Source organism: Gasterosteus aculeatus, chromosome 14 (genome assembly GCF_964276395.1).
Source record: "Gasterosteus aculeatus chromosome 14, fGasAcu3.hap1.1, whole genome shotgun sequence".
In the NCBI taxonomy this organism is placed as follows: domain Eukaryota; kingdom Metazoa; phylum Chordata; class Actinopteri; order Perciformes; family Gasterosteidae; genus Gasterosteus; species Gasterosteus aculeatus.
This window is the reverse complement of record NC_135702.1, coordinates 7,755,090-7,776,963: the sequence shown is the minus strand read 5'-3', so window position 1 is coordinate 7,776,963 and position 21,874 is coordinate 7,755,090. Positions and strand designations below refer to the sequence as shown.

Genomic DNA, 21,874 nt, shown 5'->3' with positions numbered 1-21,874 from the left:
CTTTTTCCCTTCCCGTGTTTTGAGATTGTGTACAAACAAACAAACACGCCCCGCGAGCACCGTCCCACCTGCGGGTGAGCGGCGGCGGCGGGGGGCGGGGGCCGCGTTCGCAGCACGAGTTCCGGGTTCCTCTCCGGCAGAAAAGCTGCTCGCGCGGAACTATGTCGCTTCTCCTGGAGAACCGATTCAGAGACCTGCCGCCCGACAAGGCGATAGACACCAACTTGTTCCTGGAGTCGGTCTCGCACATTCCGTCGTTTTTCGGTGAGTGTATCTCTCTCACACAGACACACACACACACACACACACTGTATATTCACCTGTGTATTGTAAACGTATCGTTCCGCGTTACGGGAACTACTTCGCTGACGTGTCGCGGTGACGCGCTGCCTCGAGTCGGTCCGCAGCATGTGGTGGTTTCACGCGGAGCTGCTCGGTGCCGGTGACCGCCGAGGTCGGTAGTTTTAGCTTATAGAGAAACTCTTTGTTTACTCGTTGAACTGAGCACACATTGGCCCCATTGTGCACGAGACTGTGTGCTTATTCTCTGCACCCCCCCCCCCCCGGGCTGTATGTAAAAGGGAGGGGGGGGGGGGGGGGCACCTGTGATGAAGTCATTCATATTTTATTGCCTTTCTCTCGTGTCTCTTTTTTGTTTTTCTTCCAGACTGCTTGGGATCAAACGTATTTTCAATCATCAAATCGGACATTAATGGCAACATACAGGCAAGATACAGACCTTTTTGTGTGCCTCCTGCTAGTGCACCGTTGTGTCCACATACCATTTCTGGGGGGATATTTCAATATCGGTTGGAGGTTAATGATAAACTCAATTGCGATTGCGCAATTTCAGAAAATTCGAGGGGTATATCTGAAGGATCCTGCGAAGTACGTCACCCTGCAGGACATCGTGGAGGCAGAGCGAGAAGCCCACTCGGCAGAATGGCCCAAAGTCGGAGCAACCTTGGCTCTGATGTGGCTGAAAAGGTGAGCGCTCCTTGATCTTCTCGTGGAGCTCCGTCACGCTGTGTGGTGAACTTTCAGCCACCGATCCGAATCTCAATGGTGTGTTTGAACCGTCCTGGGCTTCTCCTGCAGGGGTCTCCGTTTCATACAGGTCCTGCTGCAGAGTTTGGCGGATGGAGAGAGGGACGAGAACAACCCCAACCATATTCGGGTGAATGTCACCAAAGCATATGAACAGGCACTGAAGAAATATCATGGCTGGGTAGTTCAGAAGATATTCAACGTAAGGAAAATATCACCTTTCCTTTTCAAATATATCCAAGTGTGTATGTGTGTGTTTATTTGTGTATATATATATATATATATATATATATATATATATATATATATATATATTATATGCGTTTAACTATACATTTGTTTTATTTAAATGTGGTACGCTTACTTTTTGTTGTTGGTTGTTGCAGGTAGCGTTACACGCGGCTCCTTACAAGTCCAACTTCCTCAAAGCTCTGTCCAAAGGAGAGGAAGTAAAAGAGGAGGACTGCTTGGCAAACGTGCGTCAGTTCCTCGGTAATTACACGGCCACCGTGGACGCCATCTACGATATGTACACCAATCTGAACGCGGAGCTGGACTACACCGTTTGACACCCGGTAAACCTCTCCGGCTTTTAATACGATTGTTTTTTTTCTCTGCAGCGTGATATTTATTACTTTGATTTTTTTATCTTACTAAATATTACTGCTATTCTACTGTACATTTGGTCTTCAAAAAATGAAATGGCCTTAAAATCAAACATTTTAGGTGATTATGTTTTGTGATCTAATATATTGTGCAAAAAGATGGTATTTTGTGGGTTGGGGCTTTTATTTATGACATTAACAGGTGTATTTGAACCTGTCAAGTGAAGTGAAGAATACACAACTGTGAACAGGTTCTCGTTGTGATGTTTTCTGGCTCCTGAGCCCTGGAGTTTCCTCCTGAATCAGCAACAGGAGTATATAAAAAAAAATAATAATAATAAGAATAATCATTTCAATTGTGCATTAATCCACTTGTGCCTTGTTTGACCTGTACAAATAAACAATGTTTTCAATCAATATCTTTGATTCTTTTTTCCCAACAAAGCGAAATTAAACCGAGCCGGATCTATTCCTCCTCAGGCCTGTTGAGTCTGAGGGTGTGTTTTGTTTCCGTTGCTGTTTCTCTCAACTAACTTCGAAAGGCGCGTCTCTTAATAAGTTATAGATTATAGCAACGTTTGATCAACGTTCAACGTGAGTGAATACTTATTGAGACGCCATTATTCACAGCATCTACCTTATTATTTTATTTTTTTTGTAATGGACCACTTGAGATGGGAGCGTTTTGTATTTCTATGGTGACCGAAACCACATTACTGCTATAGCATCCAATTTAGGAGGACAAATGAGGCAAAAGAAGAGGTGCTGGCAGGCATGCAGCTGTCTAAGATTAGCAATTTAATAGCTGGGTGACAGCAAGCTCGTTTCTGCATAATGTATTGGGTAATGTTATTGTGGATCAATTAGAGAAAATAATGTATTTTTTATATAAGCAAAGGCCTGTATATATTAATTTACACATATGTATTTTGAAGTATCAATGGCTGTTGCCTCAAACGTTGGCCATCCATCTAGACGTAATCTGCTGTGATAACAAACTGGCAACCAATCCAATAGCTTTCAGCAAAGGACTGATTTACATCACATTATATGCACGAGCTCCTCCATGAAAAGAGAGATCTTTAGAAAATGAGACTTGTCAGGTGGTTAAGCCTTCAATCCCCTTGAAATAAACCAGAAAAATGTCTCATCTTTCACGACTAAAACGTTCATGATCACAATAAATGCATCTTTGCAGCTGCGAGTCTGGCAGATGATATGTAATAACACAAACTATGTGCTGAGTTTTAGAAAATTCCATTTACTTCACAATCCTTATTAAGAAGAGGCAAAAGGGCTGAGGGATTAGGGTCATACAATGCAAAATGTAGTTATTTCAACAACATACTTCACGGAGAGCGCTCACCTGTTCATGTATAATAATTGCACTTCATAATTATAGAGACGCTTTGCCAAATGGCTCATTAGGCCGACATGAATAAATAGTATCACAGAACCAGTGCAGACACACAGAAAACTACTCAGTCAGACGTCTCACACCAGCAGAGATAATATAGCCCTACAACGAAGATGACGTAAATGATTATGGTGGCCTGCTCGGCAACATGGCACTCATCTATACCGAGGCAATATGTAACAGTGTCGCAACCTTCCAGAGATTATTTCATCCAAGCGTCCTCTTCAAATAAAAAAAAAGGTAAAGAAAAACACAAGCAAAGGGCACATCTTGCTTGGCCTGTTGGTTTGGATATGCGACAATCCCAATACATTATACTGAGCAGGACTACTTTGAACCAATCAAGAGGTTGGCTTGAATAACTTTCTCTATGGCTGCTTAACAAAACCAAATAAAACAATTCACATTTGTATACAAATGATCAAAATCTTCCTCAAAAGACGGCCAGGAAATTTGCATCATTCTGCAGAAGTTACCACAGTCACTGAAAGAGAGGACGGAATTTAAAAACGCAGAAGACAACCAAAAGTTCAATTTATAACTGAGTAATGTTCAAATGAGACATTTTATGTATAAAAAAAAGATGAAACATATTCACAAAAATCTGTCACGAACGACCCTTCTTCAAAGAAATGTTTCAGAAGGGCACAACGATTATTTCTGTTCAGCAACTTGTTTCACAGGCTTACCGAGGAATAACACGCAAAGCACAGTTTGCTTTCAAATATAATGGGAAATTCTGATTAAGTGCTCAGCATCAGCATTAAATGAGGAACCGCCGGCATATTGAATGGCCATTTCATATATAAAATATTAAAAACGAGTCCTCGAGATAAACCTGTATCTTAGTTCATGATTATCGTTCACCTTTTCAACGCCTCGTCTACATACAGACTTCATGCACAAACGAAAAAGGCATGTCTCCTTTTCACACAAATCTAAACTGACACACTGCTATTATCCCCAAAAGGCTCGTCTCTTCTTCTGCGTCCCGCTGTGTGCCTCATCTGTAGACGGGGAGCTGGATGTGGGCTTGCTGCTGGTGCTCCAGGAGCTGAGGCATCCCCATGGCTTCGTACCCGCGGCCCAGCATGCGCTCTTTGATGCAGGGAGGCTGGATCTCACTGATGAGGCACTCCAGAGACTGCAGGCAGCTGCTGCTGCCGCTGCCGAGCACTGCCGCGTGGCACACGCTGGAACCGGGCGCCCCGCAACACGGGTTTTGGTCCGTGCCGTAGGGCCGGGCGTGGGGGGGCGGGACGGGAGGGTGGAGCTGCGGCTGGCGTCTCGCCGGCGGGGCGAAGTGATGCCGGTGACCGGCGTGCAGACGGGGATGGGGATGGGGCAGAGGCAGCCCAAGGCCCCCGAGCCTGGCCGCGCGCGTGCCCGCCGCCGCTGCCGCCTCCAGCACCTGAGAAGCGTAGCGGTCGCTGTGAGGGGCGGCCACGACACCGTCCCAGAGCGGGGCGTAGTACTGTCCGACGGAGAACTCGCGGTTCAGAGCGGAGCCGCCGTCCGACTCCCGGTGAGGCCTGTACGGCAGCTGGGAGGAGGAGCACGGCAGGGGCAGGCAGGTGCCAGGAGACTCTCTGTTGCTCAGACTGTACATCCTCACTGCTCCCTGCTGATAGGGCTGCTGCTGGATTTGATGTTTGTGCTGCCACATCGCGTAGTCTCCCTTCTCCAAGTAGCCGGCTTTGGCCACGTCGGCACTCTGCGTCGGCAGCACGGCAGCCCCCGTGAAAGCGAGGCCGCTCTGGGGCGGCACCCCCGGGCCAAAGTCCGAGTCCGAGTGCGCCACCGCAGCCACGGCCTGCAGAGAGGGGCTGGCGCGAGCCTCTCCCCCCAGCTGCGGGGCCTGGCTGTGGGGAACTCGGCTCATCTGCCTCATCAGGCTCTGAACCTCCGCCAGCTCAGACTGGGGGGCCAGGCTCGGCTCCCTGGAGGCACAAAGTGCCTCAACGGGAACGTCGCGCGGCTTACACGAGCTCGTGTGATACGCCTTGTGCCCGTGTCTCGCCGCGTAGCTGTTGTTCAGAGGATTATCATACGGCAGCAAAGAGGCGTGGGCGCTGGCGTGTTTAGTCCTCCTGCCCTCGCAGCTCTTCACCACACCTTTGACTGCCACGGAGGCTTTGATGACGGCCAACAGCCCCCGGTGGCCTCCCGAGTGCTGGTGCGAATAGGGGCTGTGGTGTTGGCCTGTGGTGTCCAACCCGTTGACCGTTTTGTTCAGCTGTTTGTGTTGTGGCACCCGGACCTCAGACTGAAAGATTTTGATGGACAGTGGGCTCTTGGCGGTCCGCTGGGCAAAAGCATCCAACTCTGCAGGAGAAGGGTACCGAGAAATCATGGGGGCTGGCTTCCCTGAGAGGAAAGAAAACAGAAACAATTCATTAGTCTAAAAGCAGCCGAGGGAAACCGTGTGTTCTCTTGTTTCCTTTTAATCGAAAACTGTTTTAGGGAATGATAGCGAGCATTCACTTGTCGTATAAACTCGTTTTCGGGAAGGAAACCCCCCCCAGCTCTGTTTGATCAGTGCTTAATGAAATTTGTTCAGACATCGTTCAAACCAAATGTGGTTTACACTGGGGAATCAAAAGACAGGAATTGGCAAGGAGGGCCTGCTTTTACTGAAATGGCTCCAATGACTTTTATTTGGTGACATATAGCCATTTAACCACGGCAGCAGGAGCCAAGCGGAAGTTTATTGTAGTAACTTCAGCACAATATATATTTTAAAGGTTTTCTTGTTTAAATTGAAACACACCTCCATCAAAAGAATCGTTAAGGATTAAATATTTGTGCATCGCTAGTTCACTTCCTGCCTTTGAAATGTTGTTCCACTTTATGCTTTTATGAACCTGAACCGATTGTACTGTAAAAGCTCGGGGCCTAAACTGTGAAAGAAAAGTTGCTGCGGATGGAAAAAGCAATCACCAAGAGCACTGCTGATTGAATTGTGTGAGGGAAAGCTGACGGGACAAACTAAGATTGGATTTAAACACTATTATTCAGGCAATTTCATGGGTGCTTAACTCCTGGCAACAAAAGGAAAGGTGGAAAAGGCGCCCGTTTAAAAACAATAAATCACCTGGTAGAAATTACCGCCACCTTTCAGAGTGACACTTTTACTGACATAAAAAGAAAAGGCTCTCAAATTAACCTCGATCGATGAAAATCATCGCGGGCAAAAGAACAAGGCCGTAATCTGCAATAAAATAAAAACAAAACAAAACATTTCATTTCATTTTCAATAACAAATCCAATTCCAGCTATGCAGGGGAGAGCTCACTTGTTGATCCCATTTGAAATTGATTTGGGAGTTCATTTCATTTCAGCCCTACAGTGAGCCTCCCGACTGTGAAAATGATTCAATCTCCAAGATCCATCTCATGAAAGAAAGAAATTGGGTGTTTAAAATGGAGCAAAGAGGTAACGTGGAGTGTTCAATCCATCCAGCAAACTCCCAGCGGAGCCGAGGGTGCCGGGAGCATGAATGAATCCTACAGAGAAATACAACAAAGCAAAACACTGCTTATTATGTATCGCAGTGTAGTGCTGCTGTAGAAAAGCATAACGTCTGTTGGAGAGGTGGATCAAACCGCGAGGAAGAGGAAAAAACAGCTGTAACAACAGTTTCAGGCCTTTGACTGAAAGCTGAATATTCAATAAACAAAAGATATGAAGAAGAAGTTTCTCATCCACCTGAAAGAAGCTTAGATGATGAGAACAGATGACACATTTAAAAATATCCAGAATCCAAAAGGCACGAGCATGGACGCCACTTCATAAATCTTGTCCATTTTCTGCCTGGGAGAATATTCCTCAATCACAAAAGAGACAATTTAGCGAAACAAGCATTGCCTTCTCCGGTAAAGTCTCGGCACCAAACCCTGCGTGCTTCGATTGGCTTGCTGTTGCATAAACACTTTGAAACCTAACAAATCTTCACGGGGGTTCCGATATTGTTAGTCCAGAGATTACAGCCCTGTCAGAGCCTGGGAGACACAACACAGCTGCACCTCCAACAGCGGCCGGCCTTCACGTGGCGCTATGGCAACCTAATTAAGCAAATAAGCCTTCACATTTCTGTCATCTGAGGACCACTACTGATGCAAATGCATAAAAGAAGGGATGATTCTGGCTGATCCTGACAGCATCATTGCGACGTTTAAAATGGAGTTCAGAAACACCACGAGCAGCCGCACGCTCTAAATTACAAACCACGGGCAATCGCTTTAATCTTGAGGACTTTCAAAGCAATCTGCGGTGTTAAACGGCCTCAAACGGAGCACAGCGTGTTAAGCAGCCACTCGCTATACTTTCCCAGAGCACGTGCGAGCAGAAAGTACATCATGCGAGTTCCACAGTGGCTTCCACAGTTCCAGGTGTGGTTTATTAATTACAAGCTGGCACTGTGAGAACCAGGGAGGCAAGAGCCGACTGCGTTGGAGGCTGCCGTCTCACCCAAACTCTCAACAGGCGTGCAGATGCGTGGCGAGAGTGATAATTAGCAAGGGGCGTTTAAACTACAGCTTCTATGGTTTTCTGCAGGTGTCCGAGGAGGTTCTTTGCAGACTCAAAGGGACTGTATTTTAACACATCTGTAATTTTGGCCTTCATCCAGAAAACAAATAACACTCTATAACTGAAGCCAAAACCCCAGGCTTCTTACCTATTAATGTTCTGCAGAAATGACATTCAGTCAGCTATCTGGCACTTTGAAACATCCGACATCTGGAACTGCAGCGCGGAAATATGCGACAGTAAATCCAGGAAATATTTTGTCAGAGCAGATGAAAATGTCTCAGTCGCAATCTGTATCCTTGTTTCCTTTTTCCATTTATCATGTTGCCTTTAGGAGGTGAAACCATCTATGGTAATTTTAAAGTAGGTTCGGCTGAGTGAATTTTTAGCACATTGTCATAAGCACATTGAAACTGAAACCGGTCGTCTTTTGTGTGCGTTAACAGCCGCCTGCAGCAGTCTGTCCCTTTGGAACGATCGGTCAACTATGCGTCTCTTTGCAAAATGTTTTCCTGTCATTTGTAACCGAGAGGCACTGTACTGCCAACAAATTCATTGGCGTGCAATAAAAATGGAAAATGGAAACAAATATAAGGCCGTCGACGTGACAACGGGGGGGGGGCGGGGGGGGGGGGGGGGGGGGGTGGCAGCTACGTGTTGTCAGGTAAGGAACGGCGGGGAGATGATTAGCGGTGTGACCTTAAGCACTTAATCACCCTGAACCTGCAGACTGCACGCTGCTGCACTCCTCAGCCCCCGACTGAGAGCACAGGTGCAAAAGGCAGACGAAAACAGCACAGGAAAATTATACCGGCCACTTTTCGCAAACAGCCTTGCCCGAGAGCATCACGCAGTGCTTACAAATTCAAATGCGTTGACCTTTAGCATTTTCCCCTACTTGGGTTTTGATTGAAGTAGCTTACGTAGGATCAAAAAAGCCTTGTATATATTTTTTTTTCCTCCTCATCCATTTGCATAATGACAATGATGTGTCATCCACAGCCCCAGATGGATAGATTTAATGGTCCCACCAGTCGGGCTTAAACGTTTTCTCGGTTGTAAAAGGGGCTCCGCACAATACATTAAACATGCTGCTCAACTGTTGTGGCAGCCCGCTGAGTGAAACTGGCCCACTTTCACAGGATACACATAATCCTGATTTCCTTTTTCCATGCAGGGGGCGTACACATTAAACTCTCAATCACCGGGCTTAATTTATCATGTGTGTTTGTGTGCTATAAAGATTATATGAATGTTAGCATGGGAATATTCTGGAGGGATAAAACATTGGGTACTTACCAAATGGTCTTTCATAACCCTGATTCCACCCCCATACAATCCCACTCGACGCTTTCTGCCACTTTAAACTGGCTAATCTTTTTCCTGTGGTAACACTTGAAGCTATTTCCAGCCAGATTAGAGAGCAGACCTCGTTGTTTCAGAGCAGTTTCATTTAATCCCTAATTTATGGGAAAAACAAGCCCTCGGGCAAACATAAGACAGCCATTAGAATGACCACCACACATCATTCCCACGCGAGATAAACCTAAAAAGTGTAGAAATAATTCCTCATTAATATCCATACATGTCTGCCAGGCAGAAATCTCACAGGTCTTTGATGTTTTGCTGAAGACGTATCGTGAAACACTTTAGTGAGATAACATGTTTACGAGAGTCTAATCCGCAGCAGGAACATGGCACCGACAACTGGCAGTTAATTACAGAACGGGGCTTCTCAGCAGGCACAGATACTTGTTTAGCACACCAGTAATCTAGATATTTAAAATACTCGGCCCTACCAAAATAACCAGTGGGCTGAACAGAGCACGTTTACAGCAAATTAAGAACCTATGTCTCTATTACCATGGCAACCTCCTCTCTGCACCCAGTTGGGCCAATACGCCCAGTCATTAGGACCATGTCATTAATTGGCCGTGACTTCATTCATCTCCGCGAGACGAGATGCAGCAATTTACTATCGGCTGATTGGACAGAGCAGTGAAGTGGTAGCAAAAACTAGCATCTGCTGTGTTCTCCCTCCCAATTCAGGTAATAAAAGTAAAAAACGGTTTACTAATAATTAGCATATTATATATTCTCTATTGTGGTGGGTTGTTTTAGTCATTTCCATCCTGCAATCACATTCCAAACGATCATTCAATATAGTCTGAAAATCTGAAAAAAACAACATTCTCCCCATAGAAGTGATTCATAGCCAAAGCACCTCTATGAATTCCATTTCCAAAAAACTCCACAGGTTCACTATGCGATAGAAAAGATGAGACGCTACGTTAGAAACCATCGCCATCTTTGATGATACATTAGAAGGCACAAAGCTGTGTGTTTTAAATGCAAGGTGAGAAGTGAAGTACCTCCAAAGAGGGTTTCAATAAGAAACATTCATCGTGTAACACAATGAAAATCTGAAAATAAAACCTGCTCCCCCATTCTGGGACATATTTAGATAATTTGGCAGCTATGGCAGCAGGTTTCTCTTCCCAACAGCAACAACAAAGCATTCCGAATTTGCAAACCATATAGTGAATGTGTCATAGTGAACGGTCACTCCTCACACACTGGAGTCCTTTCACTCGTAGTTAATACGCATTTTATAACTACTAGGATGCAGTGTTTTTTTTAATGACGACAAACATGTAAGGCTGCATTATATTTATCTCTCTCTCAGTTGAAAGAAGGTTGAAAGTTAAGTTAACATCCCGACCACGTATACGCTCCTAAATCTCACTCACACTAACCTCTCCATTCACTAATGTCTTCCAGAAAGAAAAAAAAATACACTCGCTCATTCAGCCCATTTTCACAAGCCTCCCTCTTTCCATGTCAGTGATACATGAAGGGTGCTCACGGAAACAGAGTAACCTCGGGGTCCGAACACTTAGTTATGTGTCCTCCAAGGGGCTCTGGCGAGTACTCCTTTGCGCCAGTGTCACTCTTCATTTGTTTCTGTGCCGCTTGGCCCCCGGCTCGGGGCAAACTTGACCCTCTCAGGGCCGAGCCGAGCCGAGCGGCGGGCCGGCAGCGTGGGAAAGAGCGTAACTGGCCCCCCGCTTTCCAGCCGACAAGCGGAGGAGAGAACAGCTCTCATTGACCCTCATAACTCCTAACGCTCGTTTCTCAGAAATCTTTCACGTGGGTCTGTGGGGCCGAGAGCTTTCACGTCCTGCCTCTTCCTTCCATTTATTGATGGCTAAAAATGGAACCGGCTTTCGAGAGCGCAGCGGTGACTAAAGACCGTCTCTATTTAGCTCAATCCAACTGCGACTCATTTAATAAAGAAGCCCGGGCCACACGGGCCGAGCTCCCGTCAGCAGTCTATTCCCTGTGGTTGTGCTGGAAATGTCAGGCTGCAGCTGGAGGCTGCTGCACTACACACAGTCGCAGTACATAAAACTCACAAAAAAAAAAAAAAAAGGAGGTGGAAGGGGCCTGCAGGTAAACAGGGTGAGAAACGCACCCCTGCTTCTGCCTGAGGCAAACCAGGCCCTTCTGTTCCAGCGTTTAGCAGACAAGCGCTCCATTGATTCGCAATTAATATTTAATAGCAAAAATGAAAGGAGGCATTTTCCTGAGGAAAAAGATGGGAGATAAAGAGGTTTTTTTTTACCATATGAGAACATATAGAAGACATACTGTTTGGCTACTACTATAGGAAGTAATAATGCGAGCCATGTTATTTTCTTCAATTAACTCCACGGTCCATCGCCTCGACAAGACCGTTGTTTTCACTCATTTTGGCTAATAAGGCAACGTCTCGGGATTGAGTGGGTATTGATGCAGGCGTCTCCCGGACCTTTGTCAAGTTCAGCTGGCATCCGTGTGAAAAAGTCAAAGGGGTTCGGAAGGAGCCATTCCAGCCGGGTCAGGGGAAAATGAATTAATTAATTGCAGACTGTTGACCTGCACCCAAAACACGTTTCCAGCAGAGAATACGTCCAATTACCCAGAATAAATGAAAACCCCTGCGTGTATGTGCGGGTGTCAGTGAAATGTGACCATTGCACGGTCATCTAAAAACAATGTGCTTTTTTAAACTTTTCTTCCCCTACCATGAAATAACCGTGTAATAGATACTAAGCGAAAGATTAGATTTGTGAGCAAAGATATCCTGGATGACAACATGAAAGCATCGACAGGCAACATGATGAGTCATAAAAGGTAAACGTGACCAGTGCGCTGCTCTCCACACTCTCTAATGTGACTTGTGCACATGAGCCAAGCTAACATTGATTTCTGAGAAATGTTACTGGTCAATATTTGCATGCTCTTGCTTTCAAGCTACTTGTATGAGCTCATAGTCTGAGCTGATCGCTGATCATTAAACTGGAAGAAGTTATGGATCCTATAAATCGCTACAAAACAGTACCTGCATATAATGACGGAATCAGCAACATTTTGAAGCAGAGCAGAATAAGATTATGTTAATCTAGACGGCCCAGAAAAAGAACAAATAATATGGATGTAAAGTAACCTACATAAATAAGTTAGTATCATACTACTAAATAAATCTGCAAACAAGTCACATTCGAAGAATTAATTGAATTAAATCTAATCGCAAATGTCAGTCCATGTTAGGTTGAGACACCCACTCAACCTTTCAGTGACTGCAGTATATAATCAGTCAGGATAAAGGTCAAACGACACAGACACCGAGCATGTTCTGCACGAATCATGATTAGTTACCGTATATGTGAGTTGATTAACTCTGTAATTTTAGTCCACTTTGACCTGCATGCATAATGCACTCTGATTAGTAGCCCGATCGACATCAGGCGTTATCATCAGGAAGCTGCCAATTATTTTCAATTCTAGAAAACATCTGGACATCTGTAATTAGCACGCCGATAAAACCACGCGCGGACTTCCAAGTTCACCAGGAAGCCACAAAGTCCAGCTAAAGATCGCTGATCGCGCCAGAGATCATATTACTAAACTGCACAACGTGGCCGTTGTTCCTGTGCGGTACCTGATGTCTTCACATGCGCGATACAAACTCACCTTTGTGGGCGCACGGCTGCAGTGGTGGTACCGACAGCAGCAACGGCGGTGGTGGAACATCAAGGCTTTTGGGTACGCAGGCCAGATTCTGCAACGAGAGATTCTGCCGTCTCTGGATACAGGCCAGCATGATGGTTGTCTAGGGCTGCACACGGCCGGGGTAAACCTGCTGGATCAAGGGAAACGGCTTTCAACTCTACATCCGGTACACTTGGCGTCAAACGTAAGGATGAGTCAACGTGATGAGCTGATGCACTCACAATGGCAACGGCCGTTCTTCAGCGGGGACACATTTATTATGTTCACCATTGGCCAACTGGGACATTAGAACGCAATACAGCAGAGGGAATGTTGTTATTATTGTCGGTGTTGGGTCATAAACAACTAATTTGAACAAAATTTCATTGCATGCCATAAAACCCCCCCAGAAATTTCAACTTTGTCAGAACAACAACAAGAAACATTTTTAACAAATCAATCCAATGGTTGAGATGTTTTGGTATGGATCAACCGACTGCCGCACTGAGATTGAGAACCATAGAGTGACGCAGCTGAAGTGGCCTAAAAAACGTTAACTTTAGATGATTTGGGGATTGCTTTGATAGGCCACATAGTGTCCCTGGTCACTGGACAGAAAGTAGATGCCAACTTTAATTTCGGGAGGACAAATTATACGCGATACATAACACAACGCCTTGCATCAACCATTAGTTTGATGTGAAAGAAAGCAGCAAGCTTGCTGGTAGAGAACATTGAAATCTCATACGAGCCCCCCCTCTTATATTATTACAAAAATCGTATAATAACAATCGATTGTTCCATCTTACCTCAGCAGGTTTTATATTTGAAACTCTGCAAACTGTTGGGTACTTTTATCCACTAAAACTGTACAGTGGGTGCCTCTGTTAGAACTGCTGAGATGCGCGTTCCAAAAAGTCATGTCATTTAATGACAACTTCATCTCCTTCTTCTCAGCTGGCACGGTGGCTCTTTCCTCTTATCAGCCTTGTTCTGTCGGCTACAATCACACTGATCATTCACAGGGGCCGGCTGTTGCCTCGGGCTCAGTTTTTAACCCTCAGACCTGGATCTATTCTTCTATGAAATGTACGTTCGTATCAGCAGTGAAAGCCAAAGGCAGCCCACTCCCTCGGATGGGCTGCGCTGTTTACAATGTTACGAATTGTCAAGAGGAAATGAGTCTGGAGGAGAAGGCGCCTCAGCAATCATTGAAGCAATCATTTTGGGATAAAGCCAGGCATTAAGGGAATATTTCAGTGGTCGCATTCAACGTTCTCTTTGATTATCTGAGAGAGTCATCAAGTTTGAATGCTAGCACCGCAAAACTAAAACCCCCCCGGGGCAACCAAAAAAAGACTTCTTATTGTGTCTGAATCAGGTGCAAAACCATGTGACGAACGTATAACCTTAGCGAGAGATGATGAGTCCAAAAAATCCATATGGAAAGAAACACAGTATTTGGGTTGCAGTGCAGGAGTCACCCAACAAGACCAATATAAGACAGCAGCACATGACGGTCACATCACCTCTTTCTCTTGTTCGCTCTTATACGTTTCTTTTGAATTTTTCCTTTCATTCATCCCTCAGGGCGGCTGAGGCGAGTCAACTACACAACAGATTTTTCGGTGACGAGGTGCCGAAACATGATTACCTTCCCCTCAAAAAGGAAGAATAGAGAGAGCGGTTTTCATTTAACTCGGGTGCCAGCAACAACAAAAAAAGAGTGTTTCCTCAGTTTTCCCCCTTTTTTGGTGTGCACTCCCCTCCTCCGCTCAACATCTGTCCCTCGGTGACATGCCCACTTCAAAATGCTCAGTGCAACCTGTCTCATCGGAGCACGCACATCTGAAGAGCTAAAAGCCTGAGCGTGGTCAGATTCCATTTAGAAAATAATGGCCATTTCACAACAACTCTTCCATTACCACACATTTGTCAAGGGGGAGGTGCTCGAGATGCAGGAGGAACACAAGGGAGAAAAAGGCTTCTCCAGGGAAATCCCTTCACTAGCAGAAAATGAGACGTGAACTGGAATACCTTCCATTACTCCCATAATTTGCCGCCGGAATAAAATACATCAAGGGGGGCATTATAATTCAAAGAGAAGCCAACAGTGAAAAATGAAAGCATAAAAAATGGGCTAGAAATGATGCATAGAGTGCAAATAATGAAGGTGGCTTTCATCCCGATATCTCAAATTTAAATTTAAAGGGAGTTGGGGAAAACTTATGCGTAAAATTGGCTTCCAACTTGAGTATAATTACCCCCCAAAATGGGAAGAGAGATGTGACATCAAAGTCATCGCAGAATGCAAGATACTATCTGGGCTAAGTTAACAAGCAATGCAATTTCTCCGGCCCACAATAAAAAAAAGTCATGTATATTTCTCTTTCTTACAATATCATCAGAATATCGCCCAACAGGGTGGCTGCAATAATTCAACGAATAAGGGCAACTGCAAAGTCAGCAATGTTAAAATGGCAGTATGTATCATAGAACCCAATTAGGTCAGCAACCTTTGTCCTTAACACAATGGTCACTCTCTTCCCTTTTCTTTAATTAGCTCAGCAATTAGTGTCTGACCCGTCCTTGCACTAGACATTGTGGCAGAGGTCATGATCCAGGTGTCTCACTTCTCACTTTTACTCACATTTTTACGGCTTTTTGGGGACTTTCCAGGTCGTACAGGCTCACATTTTCAAGGACTTCTCTAACATGCACAACGAGAAAGAAAAAAAGAGCACCAAGTTTAATCTAAGGGACGTCTAATCATTTCAACTCTCTGGCGACATCCGTGCAGTTGATAAGCAGCGTGATGTGGTCCACTGAGGGCCTGCCAGGGAGATAAAGGCCGTGTGCTCCGCTCCCTCTAACTGCCCCCTGCGGATGTCTTGGCAGATAAAAGTCGTTTTCAAGCCTCTTCCCTTGTCGTTGTCAGTATGTAAAATGCATCTCCCACCCCAAATGTGTCCTCTGATTCAGCCGAATAGGCACGATCACCGATTCCTTTAATGTTAACTAAATTGGAATGACATCTGTTCACCAAAAACAGCACCCTTCAGCTATTTGAATTAGTTTTGCTAAATTAAGATATTCCCCGCATCAACTGCCATTGTTATATGTACGCGTCATGTCTTTCTTTTCCCTTGTTTGGATGCACAAAGCAGCAGCAATACCCTAAATTATACGGGGTATTATACAGACTGAGAAAAAAAATAATCTGTGTAACCTTCTGGAATCGAGTTTGTGCAGCATCAAAAGATCAAAAGATAGGAATTGCAAAGAGAGCCTCCCTTTAAACAAACAGGAAATGCACATAAAAAAAGATACACACCGGCGCTGCACACACCCTCGCCCTGCAACATTCACACACACCTCCCTACTACTTCTCAGCCCCTGTTAGCAGTTCTCAGAATCCTCAGTTAATAATTAGATGATAATGAAAAAGGTCTAAGAACAAGCCCCCTTTTCACTCCCCGGGTGGATTAGCATGTGAGTGCTATGCTAATGCTTTTCCTTCCTTCCGCTCAGTAACCGCAGAAGCACAAAAAGGGACAGGGCACAAAGGAAGGAGAAAAGAAACCCAATTTAGGAGGAAATAAATGATTAACAAAGAGCAATTGGCCATTATGGAAGATAAAAAGAGGTGCTTCTCTTAGAATGAACGTGACATGGACCTTGAATAACAATCCACTCCGTGTATAATTAATTGTATATCCCGTATGGCGTTTATATTGTCTTCAAGTCAGGCTCTGTAGAAGCCTGTTTAGGTAATGGAGACAGACAAGTAGTTTGACATACAGACAGAATTAGACAGCAGCGCTGCAGCAGCTGCTGGATTCATTTGTATACACCCCCAACACACACACACACTGATCCCCCCCCCCCTCAAACCCCTCATACATTTTTAATAGAATCTATTACTTCTGGATTAGCCGATAAGAGCTGGCCTGGTTAAATTCTATAATAGTTTGCATAATTGGTATCAGAGCAGCACATAAGAGAGACCCAGATTTCTCTCTTCTCCTTCTGTGGAGAAAAAGAAAAGACAAGGACACAAAGGTCCACATACAGGATAACTAAACAACCGGGAGCCACTCTGCAAGAACATTTCAGGCCTGCGGCTGATAACAATGAGCCTCATTTCCATTAGGATTAGCTAAAATGTATTACAACTGTGGTAAAAAGCCTTTCCTGTACAACACGTATGGAAATACAATCGCCGGGCAATATTCAAACAGATGTCCAGCGCCTTCGGTTGGGTGTAAATCCTCCTGCCTTGATGACTGGCCGTCTGGGGAAAAGATATTAACATTACAGGTTCTACCGTGTATCGTTTTTGCCATCACAAGACAGTTGTGTTCAGTCTGTAAATGCTAAACAAACAGGCAAACAACTCGTATGTTTGAACAGCCTCTAAAGCATCTCACACATATTTTCTTCACAATGCATGTAGAAATCAAACTAGTTGACGTATACAATATCAAATATGGTCTGTCAGTGTTGACTTCCACGCTATATTATAAACTTTCACTATATTGAAATTGTGTGTTTTCCCTGTGTGTTCAACGAGTTTCCCTTTGTAGGAAAATGTGTCAGGATTAAAATTCATTAAAAATCTATTTTAAAAATCAGTGTAAGATGTTTTTATGTGTCTTATGCTATTGCTGATGCATTTTTTTATCTGTATAATGATCTATATCAATCAGTATTTTGTTACCAACTACTTTGAACAGCATTATTCACTTGAATCCTATATTGCGTCAAGCTTAACATTATTTGGGGGGTGAAAATGAACGTGTTTTTCATGTAGAAGCTTGACTGAGACAGGAATTTCAACAAAAAAGCACGTTTGAATATCTTTTTAGCCTCCGTGGCTCCGTGTTTCTGCCCAACAGTGAAAAAATGTGCATCACCATCAATTGGAGTTTTAACATCTTTTCACTGCAGCAACAAATGGTTTCAAACACACGACGGTCCAAATCCCCGGGATCAGAGACGTCACGATTCCTTTCAGCAGCAGCCACAGAGCAGCAGGACGACTCTTTCATTTGTTTACAATACAAATAATGAATCATTTACTATGGAGCCATTTTTGTGAGTCTGTCGTTACCAGCGGCGTTGGTAGAACGATGATCATGTCGGTTTACCCACCATTATAAATCAATATCAAATGATATAACAACCAACAATGCAAATATTTGTTTGTTGTTCTTCATTGTTTGAATATGCGTTTGTGAAGGCGATAATAAGGATTTTAACTGATACACAGATGCTGAGAACTAATTCCGCCGAGCTGCACAATCGAGTCTTATCTTTGTCAACAAGCCTCGGTAAAGAGTAGAAAGCCTTGGACTGACCAAAAGGCGCCCTGGCCCACAGACGGTGCCAAGGTAAAAGAAACACACAGCACGGGGGTGAAGTCTGCGCGATGCCAAGGTGGCATTGGACGGTAAACAGAGCCTTATCTTATCCTTTTCCCAGGATGCACACTGAGCCACACTGTCAGAGAGCCATGCCGTCCAATCTTTAGAGAAACCTTGACTTAAAAGATAACAGATGGTAAAAGAGTGAGCTGGAGGTTTTGTGGAAACATGAGCTGTGAGGAATTTTAATTCAATGTCGCTCAACTCAGATACGGTTTTGAATCATTTTTAAGTCTCCTATTCTGGTCAACTGTTGTTAAAACCAACAATGACTACACAATAAGCCAAACCCTCCGTCCTGTGGCCTTTACTGTTACGCTTTCAAGGGTCACTGATTCCTTCCAGTCATTAAAATCTCCAAGCGAACATGAAACTCATTAGAAACTGTAGAGAAAATGCTCCCTGCAATGTGGGAGATAACCTAATGATACGTGCTCTACCATGCGTCACCGAAACATCAAAATGCTTCTTTGATCTCTGGACCAACTAAAAATGTCATCATCTCAAAGCCGCTGTGTGGAGGGCAAATGATGATGACGCATCAGATGCAATTTGGAAGGCTTAATCATTAACTTAAAGTAATGACTGAGTGCCGTCATGTAGACAAAACAGAGATGACCGGAGCTCCGAATAAACTTGTCCCCTCCCCAATGACCTCGGAGGCCCAGTCCTTAACCTCCCACCCTTAACCCCCGTCCCGCTCCCCCTTCATCCCATTAGACTGAAAAGACCAATTAGACAGATTTCAGGAGACGGTAGGCTGCCCGTAATTACACATGACATCTTTCAGCAGATAAAAAGGTGATTATAAAAGGGCGTACGAGGCAAACTGCGAAGCATCCAAGCCTTTAGACGTTATTTCTACGAAACAGAGGTTGGTTCCATAATCCACAACGGAAAACCCCCACTGTAGCCTTAACAAGCCTTAAATATGAGGTACTTAGTGACATGGCAGAAAGAGGCATGACCTTAATCCGTCCTTGCACCGGCCCGGGTAATAGTCATCCAAGAAAAGGTCATTCTCGTGGAGAGCCGCTTCCTCCATTCAGTAATTCGGTCGGCATGGAGATCGAGCGAGCCTGGGGAAACTTCACAATAAATCAGAGCTCAGCTTCGCTCCCGAGGAGGCAAAGGGAAGCAGGCAGCCAAATGACAAATCCCTTCCCTTCGCCGAGTCGGAATTACTGCTGGGGTGTGATGCCAGATCAGAGGGAACCCCCCCCCGTTCCCTCTCTCATGGGATACCTGCACATTGACTGCTTACAACGCGACGCGATTTACGAGCCTCCCGAGCGACTGCAGGTCGATGCGGAGCCCATTTCAAATACAACCAAAGTGCGAGTATGTCATAAAGACTCGTTACGTATTACACTCTGTAATTGAAGAAGAACGGTGCTGTCTAAAATTATATGACATGAAAAACACGCGGCACAGAGCGGTCACCAGGCCAAGCCGGACCTTTTATAATGACTATACGTGCCGATACGCTTTACGACGAAAGGGGGAAATGGCACTAAAACATTATATTACGACACTGGTCGGAAAGCCAAAGCCATTTGAATATGATTAAAGGCAATCGTAAGAAGGGAAAGATAAGCCTATTCCTGAGAGTCCCATGCCTCAAGGTGCAAATAAATCAAGTGGGGGGTGGGGGGTTGAGGTATTTTTCTCTTTTGGTAAGAAAACAGCCAGGAGAAAAGAAGGGGGCTTGCAGGCTTTCCTCCTCTGCCTCCGGTGGGAGGCTGTGACATCCCATCTCTCTTGGTAATAAAGGATCTGGCACAAGCAGAAAAAGAAAAAAAAAAAAAAAGCATGCGGGGTAGAATTTCACACCTGGCCAATAATCTATAGGCCCCCTTCTCTGCTGCGTCTAACCTTCAACCTCGGCTGCCACCGGTGCAGTGAGGTGCGATGATCCCACCTCCGGCTTCGAGACAATAGAAATGGAAACCTTCTGACTCAGCTCCGAATGACCGATAATACACTTCAAAGCACTTCCCGCATCCACCGAGATGCTGACATATAAAGCGACCTTTACACTGCGCGCAAATGCCAAATGGAAAGGATGAGACTACAAATTGGATCAACAACACAGTAGTTTCCAGAAGAAAGAAGAAAAACTACAGATTGTTGTTGCAAATGTGCATTAATATTTAACATACAACTATTAAACACATGGAGGTTTTTAATTCTACCATTCAATAAACCAAACTACTCTTATACATAGGGAACATAATGCCTAACCTCATAGTTGGCCCGGCCCCCTATAAATACGCATTAGCCAGTAGAAGCACACTGACATCCAGTAAGGGCGAGACGCTCCTGTCCATTAGTGCGCACCGGGCATCTTTCCCCACCTTTCCCCACTTTCTCATCATCTTTACCAACACGGATTATTTGTCTCACTCTGTTATTGTCAATAAGTTACACGGTTACAGTTAAAAAAAAAACAATTCGGCTAGAGTAACACCCCCCCCCCCCCCACACACACACACACACACACACACACACACACACAGTGCATTGGAAGATTAAGCATGTAAATGAGAAACATAATGCTTACAGAGTTGTGTCTTATCATAAGGCTTGTTTTATCTTTGGTTTTCCGCGGCTGACTGGCTGTTCTCCCGCTCGGAAGGCGTATTTCCTCCGCAAAAGCAATCTTGATGCCACTGATTTCGCGAAGGCTCCGGAGGTGCAGGCTCATCCATCGATGAAGCCGGCTTCCGCTCACTGCACTCCCGCGACGACATTCAGCGGTCACGCAGAAAGATCGCTCCTCCGGTTGGGCTTTTTTTTTCTTTCTCTCTCGCGTATTTGCCCCGGTCTCATCTCGGCAGCTCGGACGGGCTGTGTGTGTGTGTGTGTGTGTGTGTGTGTGTGTGTGTGTGACGGGTAATGAGTGATGTCGGAATGGAAATGAGTCCCCTCCATCTCCCCCCTCCGCCCGCCCCCCCACCGCGCTGTGGAAACCGGCTCTGGACCAATCAATCAAGGCCGCATTTGAATATTCCCACGGCTCGGCCAATCGGAGGGGAGGGAAGGCGGCATCCGGCGCGACGCTGAACGCGTCCAAGTGGGCGCGCTTGCTGTTTCGCGGAAACATTTAAAGGGAAAAGACCGTCGTGTGTCGATCGAAACGCGAACGCAAGCCGATCGATATGAGAAGAAGCTTTTCATTTTAGAAGAATATGAGAAAAAGCTTTTTCCCCCCTGTACAGCAGATGTTTTCCCAGAGAAGCCGATGAAGTGTTTATGATGCCACATCGTACGACAGATCTAAAAGTAAATCAGCTAACGTCCCCTCCAACAGTTGTTTTATTACTATTTTAGATGCATTAACATGTAGGCACAATTTCAAAATAGTCGGTCAACGTTGGCTGTGTACATTTTTGAAATATGTTTATTTGCATTATTACACACGCACCTTTTTTTAGTTTAAATTTGCACTTTATACACTTTCCTACTTTGTATTGCAACTGCTGCATAGTTTCCCCTCAGGAAAACAGCGTTTCTGCTGGTTACTATTTTATACTGCTGCTTATCCTTCCCATAGCCAAGCTAAGCCGGTGGAGTAAAAAATGACATTACGTTAATCTTCTCATCTAATTCTCAACAAGAAAGCAAACAGGCCACGTTTGTTTTCAGGCGTTTTCATCCTGTGATGCTGAATCAGATTTTAAAGACCCATTTGTCAATATATAACGCACAAAGCTGCACTCTACATCTTTTTTTCTGATAAAGACAGTTAAGTGCACACCAGGAAACTTAAGCAGACATACTCTGACCCACTGTGGTCATGAGAAAGAATACAT

General features: G+C 44.9%; 2 protein-coding genes across 5 annotated transcripts; one reads left to right on the top strand and one right to left on the bottom strand.

The window, feature by feature from the left end:
* The first annotated feature begins 23 nt into the window (after positions 1 to 23).
* Positions 24 to 2,069, top strand: LOC120831663 (glycolipid transfer protein). The gene is made up of 5 exons (XM_040197287.2): positions 24 to 264; positions 668 to 726; positions 854 to 987; positions 1,099 to 1,249; positions 1,434 to 2,069. Exons 1-5 carry the CDS (start codon positions 162 to 164, stop codon positions 1,614 to 1,616), a joined length of 630 nt encoding a protein of 209 aa, XP_040053221.2. The 5' UTR covers positions 24 to 161; the 3' UTR covers positions 1,617 to 2,069.
* An 824-nt stretch (positions 2,070 to 2,893) lies between these two features.
* Positions 2,894 to 21,001, bottom strand: LOC120831659 (protein FAM222A). 4 transcript variants are annotated; one of them, XM_040197277.2, is made up of 4 exons: positions 13,443 to 14,424; positions 12,876 to 12,931; positions 12,616 to 12,784; positions 2,894 to 5,436 (listed from the first exon to the last, which is right to left on the bottom strand). In XM_040197277.2, exons 3-4 carry the CDS (start codon positions 12,743 to 12,745, stop codon positions 4,073 to 4,075), a joined length of 1,494 nt encoding a protein of 497 aa, XP_040053211.2. In that variant the 5' UTR covers positions 12,746 to 12,784; positions 12,876 to 12,931; positions 13,443 to 14,424; the 3' UTR covers positions 2,894 to 4,072. The 4 variants fall into 4 exon arrangements, with proteins under 4 accessions (XP_040053211.2, XP_040053207.2, XP_040053208.2 ...); XM_040197273.2 differs by lacking the exons at positions 12,876 to 12,931; positions 13,443 to 14,424 and adding an exon at positions 20,623 to 21,001; XM_040197274.2 differs by lacking the exons at positions 12,876 to 12,931; positions 13,443 to 14,424 and adding an exon at positions 20,623 to 20,966 and having other exon boundaries at positions 12,616 to 12,781.
* Positions 21,002 to 21,874: the final 873 nt, after the last annotated feature.

What these genes read in the sequence shown, in the direction of transcription:
- LOC120831659 (XM_040197273.2), bottom strand. Translation starts at nt 12,745, where the DNA reads ATGCTGGCCTGTATCCAGAGACGGCAGAATCTCTCGTTGCAGAATCTG. An exon ending in GCAGCCGTGCGCCCACAAAG is followed by an intron (nt 5,437 to 12,615) that starts GTGAGTTTGTAT and finishes CTTTCCTCTCAG; the next exon opens with GGAAGCCAGCCCCCATGATT.
- LOC120831663 (XM_040197287.2), top strand. Translation starts at nt 162, where the DNA reads ATGTCGCTTCTCCTGGAGAACCGATTCAGAGACCTGCCGCCCGACAAG. An exon ending in GCACATTCCGTCGTTTTTCG is followed by an intron (nt 265 to 667) that starts GTGAGTGTATCT and finishes TTTTTCTTCCAG; the next exon opens with ACTGCTTGGGATCAAACGTA. An exon ending in GCTCTGATGTGGCTGAAAAG is followed by an intron (nt 988 to 1,098) that starts GTGAGCGCTCCT and finishes CTTCTCCTGCAG; the next exon opens with GGGTCTCCGTTTCATACAGG.